The following is a 19,678-nucleotide window of genomic DNA, read 5'->3' on the forward strand; positions in this document are numbered from 1 at the left end:
CCCAATTTTTATTTTTGATTTTGAAAGAGAATGATTGAAAGATTCCTTGAGGAAAGTTAGAGCAAAAGTTTAAGTCTTTCACTTTCGAGGTGCATACTACCTTAAGGGCAAATAGGCCTTAAAGTGTGTCAGAAGCTTAGGATATAATTTGCATGAATTCTTGCATAATTATGTAATCTTGCAGACATGAGAAACTACCAATGTACAATTATAGTAATTCAAACAGCCGTTATCTACCTTTGAAAACACAAGAGCGTTACCAGATACCAATGTGCCGCACGAACCATCAACGTTGCCACCGTAGTGGTTAGGCCACTGTGCAAGATGTGACGGGTCATCAAAATTGTCTTTCAGAAGCTGAGGTAAAGGATACTGTGGAACGCAGTTATCACCAGAAAAACCACTGTCACATCTGAAAGATAGAACACACGGGATATTTTTCATGTAAAGTCTCAGATTGCATAATTTTTTACTCCTGACTGGAGTGTTCACACTTAGTAAACTTGGTTTGCATGTAGCCTATCAAACATTCTCTGTACAATGTCAAAAAACAAACTTTCTCTTCGATGGAAATACAAGGTATGACATAAATAAATCTTCAGTTTGTGAGTTTGTTAATAGAAATGATTCATACTTTAATCTCACCCTGACTACGCAACCCATTGAAAAACCATGTATGATTCTCAAAATCAATAACTATATCAATTTTGAACAAAACTGTGCTCAGATACAGGCATAACCCTAAAGCAAGGGCACCTGTTTTGTGATGATATGATTTGCTCTGACCAGAGATACAAGCATGACCAGCAAAAATTCCACCTCTCATGTACACTAATTCTTAAGACGGCGATACGATTGAAAATAGTGTGAAACCAAAGAGCACTTTAAAGGGATACAGTCATCGGAACTGCGCTCAAAGGTCGTATTGGACCCATACGACCAATGTAAACACTGTATTCAAGGTATGATAGTGATTGATGAAAGTTAAAACATGTCTGTCATAATCTACACTGTATAATTTAAATGTTGCAGCTATGATGATGAGGTGCATCTAGATTTCGTGCACGAAATACATTGTTTGTAAACAAGAAACTTGCACAGGTGCAATTCTGACGACTGTTTCCCTTTAATAGATCATTTTTGTGATCCAGCAAAAGTACCTGCAATTGTACCATCACGGAAAATTGGAAAATACATTAGCCCTGCCAGCTCTACAAATCATGTTCATCTTGACTGAGGTGGTTTTCTCGCTTCATATCATCTCGCAAGCTTGAATTATATTTCTTTCTACCAAGTATTATTTGGCCTTGCACAATTATTTCACTTTCAAGTCTGTCAGTAAAATTTACTTACAGGCATTTTCCGTGGTAACATTTTCCATGCCCTGAACACATCCACGGGCATTGATCTCCAATGTACACAAAGTCTAATGCCCAGGTGTCTCGCCGACTTTCAAATGAGGGTTGTATCCACCGGAATCTGGTTGCTGGAGAACTGTGGAAAGAATCAAAATGAAAATGGGTATTTGAGGGCTTTCTGAAAATGACTGTTTTGACAAGGTGAAAGTGATTTCAAAAACTATAATAGCACTGATTGAAATCAACCACTTTCCTTCCAGTTCTTGTTGTCAAGAAGTGCATCACGCATACTTCTGCTGAGTGTGAAATCAGTTTGGACATTTTAGAAGAGACTTTACAAATGCTTAGAAATTAGCATTAGCTGGTAGCTTCACTTTGATACAGCACAGTCCCTCCACAAGGACTGTGGATACAGTGAGCAATTTATATACAATATCATAGCATCTTGAAGGCTACCACTATTCTCGTAAGTACTGTTAACGCATTAATTATTAACATGGATTAAATTAAGTGGTTTTCACGGAAAACTAATGACGAAAAACAGAAGCCATACAGGAATTTTTTCTCATCCTGTCACTTTTAAGATTCCTTTGTAGATTTGAAAACCCACATGTATTCTGTGAATAATAAGACGTTTTATGGCGTTGGGCAATTTTTGACATGTTGTGGCATAAATTTGCTGAATTATGAACAAATAAATGTATTTCTGTACATAACTTTCTAAGCTGAGCAATTGGTAAATTTTTGTAACCTTTAAAGAAATGGTTTTCACCAATTATGTTATATATATTCTTCCAGGTGAAATAAATTATTATTAATACCGGTAAATGATAGGAGAAATGTTGGTGTTTCATCATGTGTTGGACTCAACTAACTTTATCAAGTTTTACACAATTTATGATGGTGATTTGTACATAATAAAACTGACTATGATTGAATGACCAACTCAGATTTATTCAATGTATTTTCGAGGACTAGTCCTATTTTATATGCAGCCATGCTAGCTGACCATGTTTCACAAACACAAAGCGAATAACAATCAACTAACTTTGTGTACTTGGGTAGATACACGGTGATCTTTGTCTTGTTGGCGTACAGCTCTGAGATGTAGACACTGCTTTGATGGAAGCTCTCACAGCCAATGTTTGGAGGGACGCACTCTTCCAGGACATAGTGCCAGGTCTTTCCCATGTCCTGGGAATACTCCAGGTGAACGCTGGACTCCGCCGAGTACGTCATGCCACAGCCCATGATTAGTTCAAACTGTATGAATGTGGACTCTGCCACGTGGAAATCCCACGTCTCGGCATATCGCGATGTTCCTGAGTGTGAATAGATCAGTTGGTAATATAGTGATTCATTTCATATGCGCTCTATGGCAAATCATGATACATGTGAAACTATACCATAGTCTACAGCTTGATGCACACCAGTGAGTTGCTGAACACATTAAATGACTATTGCATCAGACTAAAACAGAGTATTTGAACTAGACACTCTCTCTTTATCTATTATTAAAAGAAGCAAAATAAAAGATGTAAGTGAGTTGGCAAGACCGGAGAGTGCTGGGCCCATACTAAACTGTTCTATAATTCAACATTTATCGCAGGGATTATGTTATTACATTAATTCACCATAATTGCAAGCACCAATAGACAAACAAGGATTTCCATCACATGAAAGGTGTGGCCACATTGTCTTCAGATGTGCTATTCAGGGTGTATTTACATCTATGAAGACCCCCAATTTTGTTTTTGTAGAGGTTACATGGCACGGGCATGATAAAAATAGTGACATAATCACTGTTCGCTCCCATACAGTTATCAAAACAAACCAACAATTGTATGAAACATGGACATACACATACAGACAGACTGACATTCACAGACTGGCACAGAGTGATGACATTGACCCAAATGTGCCTTGGCCCATGAAGAGTGATAAAGATATAACAAAAAGCTGAATGAAATGATAAAATAGTTGAGTATAGGCCTACAGACACTGAGGGTGAATATGTTACAGCAATTTGATTAGTTTCTTTTCGTTTTCTACTTCTGTGATAATTTTTAAGACAATCAAACTGCAAGGCAGTTTTAATATGTATTGACAAACATGTTATCTTTTACAAGCACACAGCAAACTGTTCATGATTTTCATTTACAATATTTGACATAGACTGAAATACATAACATGCAACCGATATTTACATTTTGCCCATGCACCAGATACATGGAGAGATTTCAACATACAATCATCAACTCAGAAACCCTACAGGGAAAAGTAAACATTGTTTCTTCCAGAACAGCTGGTACATCCACATCTGGAGCAACTTACAAACTTAACCAATTATACAAGGATGATGACACATTAAGAGATAAAGTTAAGAAATTTAACTGTGGTGAACTTGACTTTTCCTTTCAAATCCTTACCTAACTTGATTGACATCTTAAACTAAAATACACTGCATGGTTAATTGCACACAACAGGGGTGTACCATTTGATAAAAGGGGGTGGTCTGGAAGATTGATGAGGAACATTATCTTTTTTATCCGATACATTGTACATTCTTTTTTTCCCACTATCCCACCTTTTCTTTTTGACAAACCTTCTGTGGCTGATTTTTTTATTGACATTTGTTTGGATTTTTTCAAAATCTGCCAGGACTCCCCCCCCTCCATCACTCTTTAACATTGAAAAAAACTTTGAATATATTTGTTGGAAACCAAACCTGCTGAAATCACCTCAGCTATGTTTTCTCATTATTTTTACCGCATTTCAACACCAAATACAGTTCACCATTTCAAATGCTTACTGAATCACCGCATTATCTTAAACATAGGGCCAATGTCCCTGAAGCTACTATAGACATGGATACAAAATTAAGTATTTCCTGACTGTATGAAATCATCTCACTAAGGTCATCCTAGGGACCTGTTAGCCAAATATTAAAGCTGTCTGACCAGCGGTTTTGAAAAAAACAAGCGACCCAATAGTCGACAGAGCTCTGCTGTGTTATGTAGAGAGCAACTTTTCATGACATATGTATTGATGAAGAAGGTTGAGATCTTTGATAGCTCATTTCAGGATGGCCTGACCTAAAATGGCAAAATTAGCTGCAAACAAAATTGATGATTTCATCATAATTATGTATAAAAATGTATACCAAATATCAAAGCTATCACATGACTAACTTTTGAGAAACAAATATTTTGACCAAAAACGGCAAAAATTGACCCAAAAATACAAAATTGAAGATTTCATCAAATTTCACTAAATCACACTAAGAGAACCTCCAGGAACCTGTATACCAAATATCAAAGGCATCAGACAAGTAATTTTTGAGAAACACATTTTTTGACCAAAAATGGCAAAAATTGCACCAAAAATACAAAATTGCAGATTTCATCATATATTCTATATATCATATTTAGTTTATCTGTAGGAACCTGTATACCAAATATCAAAGCTGTCAGACGAGCGGTTTTGATGAAATAAATTTTTGACCAAAAATGACAAAAAAATTCCTTAAAAATACAGATTTGCATATTTCATCACAATTTGAACAAATCCAAGTTGGGTTATCCCTAGGGACCTGTATACCAAATATCAAAGCTGTCTGACCAGCGGTTATGAAGGAGGAGATTTTTTACCAAAAACGCCTTTTTTGGCACTAATTTGCATATTTTCAACAATATCAAAAAATCAAAAAAAGCACAATCATTTCAAGTCAGGCCAAAGTACTTACATGCTAATTTTTCATGTAATCTTCTCAGTGGTTATTGAGTTTTTCAATTTTGACTGTTTTACATTTTTTCATTTAATTTGCATATTTTTGGCAATGACAACTTTATTTGAACAAATCTCATCTACAGCCCATCATCCATGTACACACCAAATATCAAGATGAAATGTGCAGCGGTTTTGGAGTTTTTGATGTTGACGGACAGACATACAGACATACATACATACAGACATTTCCCTAGCCTATAAGAATAGCTTCCATTGCCATATGTACATATGGCTATGGAGCTAAAAAACTTGTGGCTGTGTTTGTAGGAAAGATTGAAACATGAGTTGGTTATTACTTGATCACTTATAAGCAAGCTGGTATATCCAAAACTGTGCTCATGCAGTAAAATAGACAAGATGTTGAAGTTCTATGACAGATGATATTGAAATTTCAGTTATGATGTATGGGTAAAATATGCTCCATTTAGTGAGATCTTGTTGTTTTTACAATGTTAAACAATACTAATAAAACACGGCCCTTTTTTCTAGAGTCTATATTTTCACAATTACATGGTTTGCACACTATGAAGCATGTTATAGTGGTTTCCTGACCGTAAACAATGCCTTTGACACAGTGAACAAATCTATCGTCATGATTGGAATACATCACTGAAAATTTTTCTGGGCGGTCTATCCATCGCTTTCAGTTCACCCCAGCATACTACCATTCTCACCTATTTCACTGTTGAAATACAGTGCATAGTTGTTAGACTGACACGACCTGAGCGGCTGTCCACCGTGAATCATGTACCACATGTTAGATTCTCCCGGATAGAAGTCATCTTCAAAACCACCGGAACATGTGTCGTTGGCTCCGATCAGGACATTGTCCAGGGCCCACTGCGCCCGGGATAGACCTGCCCAGGAAGACGAAACTTTGTGGTGAACTGGTGAAATAAACACTGAAAAGTCGTCTATAGGTGGAGTACATTAGATACTTTCCATTGATTTTTGGTCAGAGAATGCTACAAATGGACTGCACATGTAGAGTTAATGTTTACTTAATGTACTGTACATGTAGAGTTAGTGTTGTTTAGAGATGATGTGTATATACATGTTATGTGCCTTGTGAAGACCTAATTGACACATTATAGCAACAGTATGACAGTGGTTTAATGACTGAACTGCCTATACTCTGTTGATTGCTTTGCACAATTCACAAAGTCTTGACTCTCTTATATGATCTAAAACAGCACTTCCTTCACTAGCAAACTAACTGACCTTTCTTCAGGTAAGGTTGTATCCACCGGAAGGAGGTAGATTCCGTCTTGGCGTCCGTGGGAAGCGCTATGGTCACCAGCTCTGCGGACAGGCTGAAGGACTTGGCATCCAGCTGGTGCAGCGTGTGCCAGGAGATGCCGTTATTGGACGAATACTGGACGATGATGTCTTCCTGGCGACTGATTGGTAGCCGACAGGCCTGGCCAACGGTTGAACTGCCAATGCGGATGTAGAACTGCAGCATCCTATGATAGGACGTGAATAAGAATATTAGCACAACTAAAGTGTTTGTGGAGTTAGCAACTTATATGAAGGACTGGTCAATAAACGCTGATCAATGATCACAGTAAGGTCCAACTATAAACAGCTTCCTGTCAATTCTCCAGATCGTGTCCACCATGTAACAACATCACACTGGTTTTAATGTTTCTTCATTTTCATCTTGGAAATATCTCAATGATATTGTTAAAGGTCAAATTTTCAGTAATGGTAAAATGGTTGATTTTTATTATTGGATATGAAATTGAACATGTTTTTTTTTCAAAACATTAGACTGTGCTGTACTGGATTGCTGAAAACATGCATTTTCCTTTAACTCAGTGACATATACTAATTGAAATGACAATCACAAAACCATTCACCATCTTTTAATATAATGTTGAGATTTTATAATTGTGACACTGGCATATGTTACTCTTTCTAATCCACATAAAAAAGCAAGTTTTCTAGGGTCTTGCAGAGGGTATTTCAAGAAATTGAGGTATTATGTATGTCATGGTAGTGAAATATAAAATCATATCAAATATAAGAGAGGAACGGTCTATCAGTTGTAATGACATTGTTCAAACAGTGCCCGGGAAGAAAGTGGAAACTATGAGAATGAATGACAAACACATCATCTTGACATCTTTGATATCATTTACAACCATAACCAAAAATTATATTTTATAGATACTGTTGCATTTGATACCTAATGTTCAACCAAACACAGTTGGATGAGATCTAGAAAATGGGTTGATTCAAACAAAAGCATTTGAGCAAATCTCACTTTGTTGATGTGGTGTTGAGAGCCGCTGTTCTACCCTCTCTGGGACCGACTGAACCAAAGTACAGAGACTGGCCCCTAGCCAGAATGCCGCAACTAGTGCCAATCTCCCCGCCGACGACTCTCTCCCACGACGAGCCTAGCGTCTTGTCATCAAATCTGTCAGAGATGCTGTTGGTAAGAGGAGTCACGGACAGGCAACTTGGACCTAACGATAACAACAGAAGAAATAAAGTGGAGGAGGAGGTACGCCAGGTGTGTTATTTCACATGCAAATTTCTGCATTTAAATGATCGACTTGCAAAAAAGGCTAGTCTTATTTGCAGTGTTGAATTATCACATTACTTACAAAAATAATGAAACAAAATCAGAGTATGATACTTATACTTTTCAACTGCATCACAAAACATGCGAATGTGAATTTAGATTATTCTATGAACTCAATCGATCAACTGAAAGAAATTATACAGCTATTGACAGAAAGACAGCGTAATGACAAGCACTGCCCTGAGTCCTCCCTCTGTCACAATGAAATCTAACAAATGCAATAAACTGATGAGAAGCCACTTGTCAGAGATGCCAGAGACCTAAAAATACCTGTGACATGTGTTTATAATGATAATGTCATATGGTATACATTTCATGATGATGGTCACATGATCAATCGTAAGGACGGAAACAATTTTAGCACAGAAAGTGAAAAGAAAGTCTCACCATGGTAACCTTGCTCACAAACACATTCACCATGGTAACATATACCCTTGCCATTACACATGTCTGGGCATGATGGTCCAATATAGACATCATCCAGAGCAAAGTCTGGTGCATCCACGGCGGCTGCCTGCCACCAACGGAACTGGATTTTCCTGGGAAGAAAATCATCAATCAATGTAGAGCTCTCCATCGTTATGTGGAAGATTGGCATGCCTCTTGTCGACACAATACAAATATGATACTGTCAAAATGCAGTATGACTTTAGATTTAATGTTACTGAGAGTTCTGACTTTATCTGTCAATAGAGAATAAATCACTTCCCCAATACTGATAAAATAATCAATGAGACTAGAATTGTTTTTGTAAACTTTCATGTCAACATCATGTCTTGGTTTTAACCAACCTTGTACTGAGATGTCTGCAGACTTGGAGTAATGACTTATTTACCAGCAACTTTTAATGACAAGCATTCAAAATTTGTCACAGAGAATGTGCTAGGCCTGTGGTAGGACCAAGTGCGCCTCTACAATAAAGTACAACTAATCTTTTTGTTTTTATCCATGCCTGCTGGTTAGTTTCTTTTCCACAGGAATGACAACCAGTCTCCATTCATTGTAAGCTCCCATGTGATAAATGCTGCCGTCCTGATAATCGGAAGTCAGTCCCTCACAAAATCCTTCCTGCTTGATGAAAGGATGACAAGGCTTGATCATCAAGTCCCACGTCATTCCGGCATCCACTGAATACTGCAACAGCACTGGTGAATCTGTCTGGAATTCTAATCCACAACCAATCACAATCTGGAAAAGACAAAATAAATCCTTAGAAAAAAGTTTTCCCACAAAAAGATAAGGGGTCTGCATACTTCATGTATATGTTGCTTGTTAGATATACACTTTATCTGAAACAAACATTGTTTTAACACATGTATGTGTATATTGAAAAGGATATTCACAAGTGCATGAAATTTAGCTGCAAAAATACTTTGAAATTCCTCTTTTCCAGTTAAAAACCTAACCAACCTGCTACAGTAATTAGGGGTGAAGAAGATATAACACAAGGAGTTGTTCTCACTGAGATACCACCACACTAATGGGCTTGAAGTTATCACTGAAAGGCATAGACTATCCGGGCCAGTTGCATTAATTACAACATGCAGATTTGGTAGAAATTTCTCTGGAACAAAAAGTCTAACAAGAAACTGCACTCTCAGTCTCAGTCACAATCATTTAGGTCATTTGAGTTTCAATGACCAGTTCGTGTTTGTTCTCTCTTAATTTAGAGATGTATTATGCGCACTCGCAGTAACGTTTTGACCCGTTGACCCTTTGTTGCGCGTGCGTAGAGCAGAAAGTTGATCGTACCTAAATGTCAGAGGTCAGAGCTAGCTCCGATCGCGCGGATCAGGCTAAGTTTTCTGCCTGACTGTCTACACCGTGTGTACTCCTTCGGAAGCTTCTGCTGTATACGGTAAACTTGCCGAATCAGGTCCACAGTTACAATAGATCAGCAATCAACAGTAAATATACCTCTTTACAGTGATCCCATGATAAATTTGTGGAACCAGCGCTTCATTTTTAACTTTCCTGGGAGCACGATGCAAGGCCTGCGTGGCAGGGCTGTGTGTGTTACCGGCGTTGAGGCCACATAACGCCGGTACCCTGCGACGCAGAGCCCGCTGCCCGGACTTGTATTTCAAGTTTGCATGCACAGCAGTTGTATTTCTTTGGGTGTTTATCGCCATTGTACCGTCGACTGTTTGTCCCTCCCTGCCTGTCGTTGTTGATCATTTCGAATATGTTGCAATGGGGCTGTGTATGGCTTATAATTATAAATATGATGCTGCATGGAGGTAGAAACTTCTTCCGCCATCGCCACGGCCGGTGAACGTACGTTGATGCTCCGATGGACGACTGCACTCTAGTCTGCAGAGGTACGTCAAAGGCGATCGTCAAAAACCTAAGCTTCCGCAATGACCCTCGGGGGCTAGGCTTCCATAACTTACGTAGGTTTCTGAAACTATATTTAATTTCCCTTCCCCTCTGTCTTTTGCTACACGCCAACGACGCCAAAGGAGTCTCGCCATAATGAGGTTTGGAGGATCCGGACTAACGGAAGGAAACCAATTGAAGAGGAATTTTAGTCAGACGTACGACACCAGGATGATAAAATTTGCCTAAATAAAATTTGCTTCATGTGCATTATAACGTTTGTCTAGCCAAGCTTATAGGCTGATTTTAAGGTTGTTTTGATTTTGCTCTTGTTTTTGGGAAAACTATTTCCTCCAAAACCTAGTTTGAGGGTTTTCTTTCGGTTTTGTTCTTATTTTTTTATATTTTTTTATCATTATATTTTTTGCACAGTGCAATGAAAGCATTTGTTCTTAGGTTAATATAAAAGACGCATGTCAGCAGCATATCACTCATAGTTAGTTACTCAACAGGACTGTCCATGCAGCTCTATTATAAAGTACTACAAAAACAAGACAGAGAAACATTTATTTACTGCAAGAGTATTTATTTGAAAATTATAATTATATTGTTATACATGTTCATGGTGTTGTGAAATATAATAAAGATACTGCAATATGACTTAGTAGTGTCTTTTTTAATTCAGATCCTCAGTCATGAAAAGCAATACAGAATTACTGGAATAACAATACTGACTAAATTCAAGGTATCTCTTGTAGAAATACCCAAACTGCAGACCTTTAAGATGCATCACCAAATTGACTAATCACAGGGCCAGGTTACTTACCCATGTGACCCCATACATATATCATCTCAAAAACAAAAACTTATTATAAATGCTTGGCAACACTAACATCAAAATTCTTTGACTCTCTAGAACACAATTTGTTATTGTACTCTACAATATCTGATAGGCCTACATGCAACATTTATTTTAAAATGGGATCAAAATCCTAAATATTTATAATTGTGTATATTTCCCCTCTTATCACTTTACATCTGAACCCATCTAAAGTGCGGTACGTACCCACTGACTTGATTCAATTCGTATACTGCCACTTGACGTAGCCGGCCCTGCGTACAACGCTGTATGTTCCTGGCGTTACACGGATGGGAGGCCGTGTAGCGCCGGGAACACACACCATTGTACGCAGGGCTACCACTTGACGCAGCTGAACACTGGGATGAAACTGTGGAGAGTTGAAGGCTGTATTTTTTTCACTAAAAGAATTCCTTCGCGGGCTGTTCTATAAGTCGCCATGAACAAGATCGTTATATTCTTGGTACGTATACAAAGCTAAAACGTCAGAATTTCCCAAAATAGAAGTAGGCCGCGACGCATGTAAGGAAATGTCGAGTGTCCCCCGATGTCCCCCATGGTGCAACGGCCATAAAATGCTGGCCTTTGTGTCCACCAATTGTTCATCGACAGTGTTGTTCACGTGGGATGAAAAAATCGGCCAAAAAGACACTGTACGATGGATTTGAATATAGCTGAATGAAATCATGCATATTCTGACAGAAACAATATGGCGGAAACCCTGAGAGGACCACTGAAAGTATTGCATAAAATCTACCGGAAATCCGAACTTTCCACCCTCGCTGGTAGCCATGACGTTAACTGAAAGTCCAAACTGTTTCTGCTTCCAAGCTTGACCCGAATATATGTCTCCATCGCCTTTACACAAGAGCCGAAAGCACCCGGTGCGGGACGCGTGCCCTGAGAAAAATCCATTTTCGTGTTGAACGGGTCGCTTATGCAAATGTTAATCTGTGCATGCGCAGTGCTCCAAAATACATCTCTAAATTAAGAGAGAACACGAACTGATGACCTTTCTGCATCACTTACCTTGAACTGTACTACGTCGCCAAGTTGAAGATTCATGTACTCGGTCACTGCAAATCTCTCCCCACTGGAACTGCTGAACACCAAAGCCGTGCCATCCGAGTGGCACAACTGGCCGACATGGCCATTGGAGATGGAAATCCAGATATCAGAAGTCACCAGTGACAGATCAGTGTCCTAAAGAAATGGAAAGATACAAAGGATGTTATTATAATCAAGGTTAGTTTGGTGCAAAAACATTTAATTTTAGTACTTTGAGAGCTGTGAAAATACACATGGAAAATATACTGATCATATTTCTCGAATAACCTTGGAGATTTTCAGTGTTATTTCTATGAAAATGCTTAGATGAGAAACTGAGATATAGGAGTATTAATGTCAACACTTTTCAAAATGTTGCCACATCCGTACAAAATCTGGGTCAGCAGGACTTACTTCCTTTCAACATCATACAACAAGAAACTTTTATTTCAGGCTAAGTTACTGTAAAGCTCTGCAAAGTTTTCATTCCACAGCAGCGTCCGCAGCGACATGAGTTCAACATAACTATATTCAAGATCTACCCTACATGCAAAAGGCGCAATGGTGATATTACTCGCTTCATAACAACTAAGAAACATTATCCAAAGTGAAGTGGATGATGATATTATTTGCATTTACATGGAAGTCTGCTTGTAAGGTATTGAGACTGTTATCACTGCCGATGTAAACGTCATCCAGAGCCCACTGGTTGTAACCAGTGCCGGAATGAGAAGGCTGCCACCAACGGAATCTTGTGGATGAAGTCCGCGCTTTTGGAGGTAACTCAGCATACACAAATCTGGGAAGAAAATGTCAAAGAAATATGTAGGTACTGTATCAGTACACCCATGTCTTACAACATTATCTTGTTCTTTAGAAAGTTAATGGACAGGAAAGCCAGAGGTTTGTTATTTTTTATTTGAACATAACTATTGCATTGAGGTCTAGATATCATCTGTCATAATGTGGCTAACAAATGACTATCCTTGGCACTGCTTTAGAGGTGATATTTGAATTAGGCCCGGTAATGCACAAAAATTTGGGTGACAGTTCAGTGAAAACTACCTGATAAGATATACTGAGAGTTCAATCTATCATAATAGATATTGCTGCATTTCAGACATAAATGACCAAATCTCTCACAGATATCAAGTCACGAGCAAATTTATCCAGAAAATCATGCAAATAAAGCACACAAGACAGTATTAGAGATTTCCTTGGAACTGTACAAACAACTGCTATTGGTGAGTCCCTGTCATGATTCATGTAAAATAGGAAATCGAAATCTTTGTATTATACGTGAAATTGGACTGCACCGTACAGTAAAGTAGGGGTCCCTCTCAAAGATATGGAATCTGGGAATGAAAACATGGAGTTAATACCGATCCCCATTTCCTCTGACCCTACCGTGCTTTCCTGTAGTCCTTGTAGTACAATTCCATCAACAGATTCCAGGACACTCCTCCGTTATTGGAGTACTGGAGCAACACGCTCTCTTCCCTGTTGAAAGCATCCGTGCACTGCTCCTCGCCGCCACCAATGCGGATGTAGAACTGGACGAAACTGGCGAGTTGTGTGTTCATATCAAAACTGGTTAGTTTTCTAACTCCATCCTAACCATAAAGAAGATAAGTGAACAGTCTTGTAATTTTTGGCTAAGTGACCTATCGGCAAAAGTCGACCCTTTGGGAAAAATTGTGATGAAATTTTTCATTGTTTGTATTCTTTACGGGCATTTATAAACTGAAGTGAAACGTCATAGAGTTTTTTGTTCAGAGAACTAGATGCCTGCAAAACATTATCTTTACAGAGATATAATGCTTTTAATTTTAGAGGAAGAATCAGAGCTTACCCCGGAAAAGTAGAGGGACATGCCGGATGTAATGATGCCACATCCTTGATTTCCAGTAATAATTTTACCGCCATGGATAGCCAGCCAATCAGACTGCAGCAAGACGGTGTTCTCAAAGTCTGACCGTAGAGTGGAAACAAGGGGATACTCCAAGCTGCATGTATCACCACTGTAACCTGAATCACATCTGAGAGGAGAGGAGGATGGGTGGAGGGAATAGGTTAATGAATGTGCAAGCAAGGTTTCACTGATATTGATGATAATCTTGTACAGTGATCAGTGAAGCAAATTTTTGTCTTGACATATTATCATTTCTGTTGACAATGACTTGCATCTCAGAATGCTTCAAATTTCTTTATGTTACATTTGCAGTAAAATATCAAAAGTAATTACAGTTGTAATCACATGGATTACCATCAGTTTTTAAAGTTTGCTAATTCTACAGAACTTTATTCAAACTCTGTGGAAGGATAATGCTGGGTTATAAATGAGTGCAATCAAGAAAAAATATCATCTCTTTTGAAATTGATGCTGAGACTTAGTGACATCCAATGAGGATGCTCTTCCTGTACTTGTGCAAGATCAAGAAAAAAAAGTTTATGTCAGTGAAGTTTACCTGCAGATACCATCAGCACATCTTCCATGTCCACTACAAAACTTTGGACACTGCTGACCGATGTAGATATTATCAATGGCCCAACTGTCGTTGCCAGTGAAGTCAGACTGTTGCCAACGGAAACGCACTGGCCCAAGGCTGCAAAAATTACCAAGAGTTTCGGGTATTAATCAAACCATGTCTATTACCCCATCAGTGTTCTTTGTAAAGGTTACATATAGAAGAAAAATTTGACACAAATTTTTTCCCCCCTATTTCAGGCAAAAATGACTGCAGCAAGGGAAATTCTTGTGGTGGAATTTCTAGTCTTTAAAACTAGTCAACTCTTCTGAGATACGATGTTTGTGGGTATCTGTGACATAATTCCTTATTTAATTTGAGTTGAACATATTGCTGGAATGGTTGGTTGATGCTGTTAATCTCTCTATGATGTCATGAAAAGATGATCTACATGACCAGAGGAGGCTGGTGCATGAACCAAAAACCATCACTGACGATTGTGAAATATTCTACAAACAAACACGTAGCCCAGGATACACCAAAGTCATTTGTTTAGACTCCTGTTATCACAATGTATAGTTTACCTGAATTTAGCTTTTAAAGGCACTGTGACACGTGTCCACACTTTGTATTCTGAACTGTCATAGACACTGCTTGTAAGGTATTCATCACAGCCAGGCTCTGGAGGAAGACAGCTGGCAACCACTGGTTTCCATGTCAACCCATGAGTTGTGGAATAGTCAAAATGTACCCTGTTGTCTGAAATGAAAAAACACAGTGAATTGAATGCAACACTGTTTCACACTTAAAATCAATTAATCAAATGATCAATTACTTTTGATCAATTAATATTTAGTCTATCATCCAACAGGCAAGAAGCCTACTTACAGAATGAGGTTCCAAATACCAACTACCCAATGGAGCAATGAGGAGTAAAGTGCCTTGCTCAAGGGCACAACACCATGCTTGAGTCTTGAACTCAGCATCCTTTGACAATGAGTCTGCTACCCTGGCCAAACCCAAGTCACAAACTCACCATCTTTTTGGTAGTGAGTCTGGTACCCCGTCCACTGGGCCAAGGTGAAATGTCATTGGTTATCAATGGACATCATAAATTGGTTTAAACTAAGTCAAGAAACCTACTATCATTACAGTTTTTGCTTTTTAGAAAACATCATCAAGAACTTGTCAAGTCCATTTCCCTTGTAAGGTCAAAAGGTATCAAAGTGAAATAATATGGTTCTACTGCCTTGTTTTGTACCATATACTATACAATACAATGCTTTTTGCATTAACCTGTTTGCAAAACAAGCAAAATGACACACTGACTGGTCTTGCACTGCAGATGAATTGATTTGCTGACATGTGACATGAAAAGCACATTTTAACAATTGATATGGTCAATTTTTTAAAATCTTGGTTGACCTACCAATGCCAAGATGTTTAAATGGAACCCCACATCCCATAACCAGATCAAATTGTACCATGGATGAAGGACCTAATAGCATGGACTGGGTCTCAATGTACCGAACACTGCCTGGTTCAGCTGCACTGGAAAAACTGCAAAGCATCATGGTATATTCAGACAGTTACTTCTTAAAGCTATAATGTCTACGAATTTGTGAATGACCCACATGGGAACTCATTGCAAACAATTTCATTTGTAATCCTAGAGAACAGTTGAGTTTGGCATGGAGTTAATTTATTCTGTATTACCTGAAGTATACTCAGTGGCATGCAACTATGAATGAGTTAACAATCAAGCGTTACATGTCAGGCTGGACCAGTGTTACATGTAAAGTGCCTATCAATCATAGGGATTATCAATGAAGTAGGCGCTATTCTTTGGACCTGGTATATGCAAAAGTATTCTAGCTTCAACTTGAATTTCTCTTTGGATATTTTCAACACCTGTCTTACATGTTTACTGATCATTACAGGCAGCCCGATACAAGGGAAAAGGGAAAATCATGTCAATCAACTTGGTACTGCTCTGTTTATTCTAACTCACTGACATGTTGAGAGCCATCATTTTTGAAATCAAAGATCTGGATTGGCATTTGTCAGAAGTACGTTAAAGCAACATTTGTGTAGAGTTCACTTTTGAAATATGATACCGGTAGATTTAATTTCAGTTTTAAAGATACATAAATTTACTCTGTATGAAGATAGTACCAAGAAACTGATCACTTAATAAAGCTCGGACAGAAAAAAATGAATTTTGACTTAAAATGTTCTTCAATTCTTACTATACAAGCCTTGTATAAAAGTGGAAACAAAAACCCCACCTGAATGCTTTCCTGGCACCACAGAAATCATCTACTTTGCCCCGGTGAAAACTGAAAGCTTCCTTGACAATTTCTGGATCACTGAAATCGCTGGAAATTGTGTTGTGGAGAACTGTCGCTATGGTGATATCATCAATCGCCCAGACGTCTCTGTCTTGGCCGGAGTTGGAAGGTTGCCACCATCTGAATTGACAGCTGGCTTTGTGAGCTGTCACGGGCAGCCATATTGTCACTACCCTGTCAAAGGTAGAAGCGGACAATGTCAATATGTACTTGTCTTACCATTCCTTAGTTTTTATATTGATGAAATTTCTGATGTTACATTTCTTACATAATATAAATATTGTGGGTTTTTTTTGTTGACACTTTTTGGAGTATATCAGATGAGACACACTTATTAGCGAAAAACATCAATCCTCTTTCTACCAAGCTCCATAGACAAACCATAAAAATAAATACCAATTGGGAGACAGAGGAGCATACAACCACATACTCAATTCAAAAATAGACCATGATTTTCTGAAATTTGACAGTTTACAGATCTGTGCTGTGGCTTGCATAACTTACTTGGGTTCTTGATATTCTTCATAGTCTAGTGTTTTCAGGAGAGTCCACACTATGCCACCGTTACAGCTGTAGTGTACCAGCACGGCCTCTGTCACTTGATCTGGTGGTGGACATGTCCCAAGTGTTGAGCGACTGCCAAGCCTTATGGTGAACTGCAGATATCTAGCAAAATTATGATAATAGGGCCAAATTTTTTGACTTTTTAGACTTTACTGAAATTCAGTCGGTTCTGATATCTCTTCCGATATACATGTATCAAGGGTTTGATCAACTATAACTGATATGATCACAATAACACTATACTTGACTTGAAACAGAAAGTTAGTTTAAACGTTTGCTTAGTCTTTCCTCAAGGGAATTTTAAACCGTTCTCTTTCATAAGCATAAAATTCAGGGTTCACCATGCAGTATTTGGGTAAGATAAACTCTCTTAAATATACTCTTTATATATTTAAAATTCAAAATGGCTGCTAACCTTTAGCCAAACTCACCGAATATTAAATTTTCGATTTTCACAACAAGAAAACAAATAAAACTTCATTTGTTTGAACAAGAGTGTCGTATGCCTACTTGTACAAGTTTAGTAGACGTTGGAATTCCTGTGTTGTCTTTGTTAAAAAACTTCAAACTCTTGGGTACTGCTTACCTACTAGTAGTAGTATCCAATTCTGTGGTAACCAAAATTCTAGTACTGTCTTCATTGAACACCAAGGATTTCCCTTTGGACAGGACGCCACACGCGTAGCCAACACTGGCGCCGAGGACTTCTGCAAACTGTGTGTTCTCAGTGAAGTTGCTGGTTTCAAAGTGTTCCCGGAGACTCGATGCAATGGGATGGTCCACAGTTTCACAGTAAGTCCCGGAATATCCGGCATCACAGCTGGAAACAAACAAAACATGAAGTCAGAAGCATTAGTGTGGTACATCTATAGTCGTTTATATGTTTGGAACAAGTCCGATAGGAGGCCTGTGACTTCTTATATTACAGTACTTTCTTTTTGTTTTGTGAATCTTTTGTAAACTACCATATACTTGATGTCCTTTTGAGAATACAAACAAACAAACAATAATTTGCATACAGACAATCCTGAATTTTGCAAATATTTTGGATACTGTTGTTTGGAAATTTAAGATGATGAAAACTGAACTTGATAATGATGCTGTTTACTGTTCTCTAGCTTTGGTATTGGATCCACTTTGATTTGTGAGGGGACACAATGACTAATTTAAGAAAAAAGTTTTGGAAAATGATGTATCAGATGACACAAAGATAGTTGATGGACATCTGAAAATCAAGTTGTCAGTATTTTTATGATAAACCTTTATCATACATGTAGTTTTCAGTTTTTTGTCAATTCAAAGTCCAAAAGTTTTGGCAGCCACAGTTTGTCACTTATGATTGCTGTTTACAGAGTCAATTTTTGACCATATCATCCATTAAATGCGATCTCTCTGACAGATGTTAATCATGATTGAACATCAGTTTTGATCTGAGAGGACAATAGAGCACATTGGCAGTACAGTACCTGCAACCTTTAGATGTGCAGTAGCCATGACCAGAACACATCTCATTACCACATCCATCTCCAATATGCACTGGCAATAAGAAAAGACAAAAAGTTAACACCAAAGCATTTCTTGTGGTATCAGTGAAACATAACAAGAATTAGTCAGCATTCTTTAGCAATACTTTCCTTTTTTACAAGGATGCCCTCTGGGTAATGACCAGTTAAAGCTGTAAAAATGTCTACCACTCAAAAGCTTCCATGACTGTCATTTGCAGACTTATTGAAATTTAATACCAAATGAAGTCTACCCATGTATATATACACTCTTTTACATATCACTGTCATTTCATACATAATTAATGACAGAACTAAGCATTTACAAAAGATGATCTGATCCTGTGAGAATGTTTTGCATTATTTTAAAAGGAGACTTCTAGTTATAGCAACTTTGGACAACGCAAGGAAGCACTGGACCACAGGAATTGAACATTTGCTGTTTACCGCTATCAAAACCCCAGTTAGTCTTAGCATCTTCATTAGGTTGTGTCCATCTGAATCTTGTGGAGGTGGACAACGCTGCATAGGGAAGTGGAACTATGATACGAACCCATCTGGAAGAAAAGAAGTTATCTTTGTAGAGAACTGCTTGCTAACACAATAAAATCACTGCAAGTTTTCAAAACACTGCAGATGTAAGCTGATGTAAGGCTGAACTCTATGTTTGGTATGTATCAAAATTTTAACATAAACACTCAGAGAAAAAATATGGTAAAGTATCAACAAACAAGTGTTTTTAACTTCTGACATTAGCATAACATTTTTATAGAAGCACAAAATTTATAAAGAGGGATGTTTCTGTTTCTTCTCTACAGCGTTGGATTT

At 38.1% G+C, this 19,678-nt stretch overlaps 1 protein-coding gene across 3 annotated transcripts in view; it reads right to left on the reverse strand.

The window, feature by feature from the left end:
- Nucleotides 1-19,678, reverse strand: part of LOC139135005 (reelin-like) — a 70,671-nt gene that overhangs the window by 25,686 nt on the left and 25,307 nt on the right. For all 3 annotated transcript variants that reach the window (XM_070702161.1, XM_070702160.1, XM_070702162.1), the window contains 20 exons: nucleotides 19,298-19,407; nucleotides 18,815-18,884; nucleotides 17,935-18,168; nucleotides 17,289-17,450; nucleotides 16,722-16,958; nucleotides 15,863-15,993; nucleotides 15,018-15,192; nucleotides 14,434-14,571; nucleotides 13,818-14,004; nucleotides 13,373-13,578; nucleotides 12,605-12,764; nucleotides 11,948-12,121; nucleotides 8,693-8,928; nucleotides 8,128-8,279; nucleotides 7,417-7,621; nucleotides 6,369-6,613; nucleotides 5,822-6,004; nucleotides 2,407-2,680; nucleotides 1,354-1,494; nucleotides 238-412 (listed from right to left, as the gene is read on the reverse strand). In XM_070702161.1, coding sequence (XP_070558262.1) covers nucleotides 238-412; nucleotides 1,354-1,494; nucleotides 2,407-2,680; nucleotides 5,822-6,004; nucleotides 6,369-6,613; nucleotides 7,417-7,621; nucleotides 8,128-8,279; nucleotides 8,693-8,928; nucleotides 11,948-12,121; nucleotides 12,605-12,764; nucleotides 13,373-13,578; nucleotides 13,818-14,004; nucleotides 14,434-14,571; nucleotides 15,018-15,192; nucleotides 15,863-15,993; nucleotides 16,722-16,958; nucleotides 17,289-17,450; nucleotides 17,935-18,168; nucleotides 18,815-18,884; nucleotides 19,298-19,407 — 3,595 coding nt within the window. The remainder of the gene's footprint in view (nucleotides 1-237; nucleotides 413-1,353; nucleotides 1,495-2,406; nucleotides 2,681-5,821; nucleotides 6,005-6,368; nucleotides 6,614-7,416; nucleotides 7,622-8,127; nucleotides 8,280-8,692; nucleotides 8,929-11,947; nucleotides 12,122-12,604; nucleotides 12,765-13,372; nucleotides 13,579-13,817; nucleotides 14,005-14,433; nucleotides 14,572-15,017; nucleotides 15,193-15,862; nucleotides 15,994-16,721; nucleotides 16,959-17,288; nucleotides 17,451-17,934; nucleotides 18,169-18,814; nucleotides 18,885-19,297; nucleotides 19,408-19,678) is intronic.

The sequence above is a fragment of the Ptychodera flava genome, chromosome 6 (assembly GCF_041260155.1).
Source record: "Ptychodera flava strain L36383 chromosome 6, AS_Pfla_20210202, whole genome shotgun sequence".
In the NCBI taxonomy this organism is placed as follows: domain Eukaryota; kingdom Metazoa; phylum Hemichordata; class Enteropneusta; family Ptychoderidae; genus Ptychodera; species Ptychodera flava.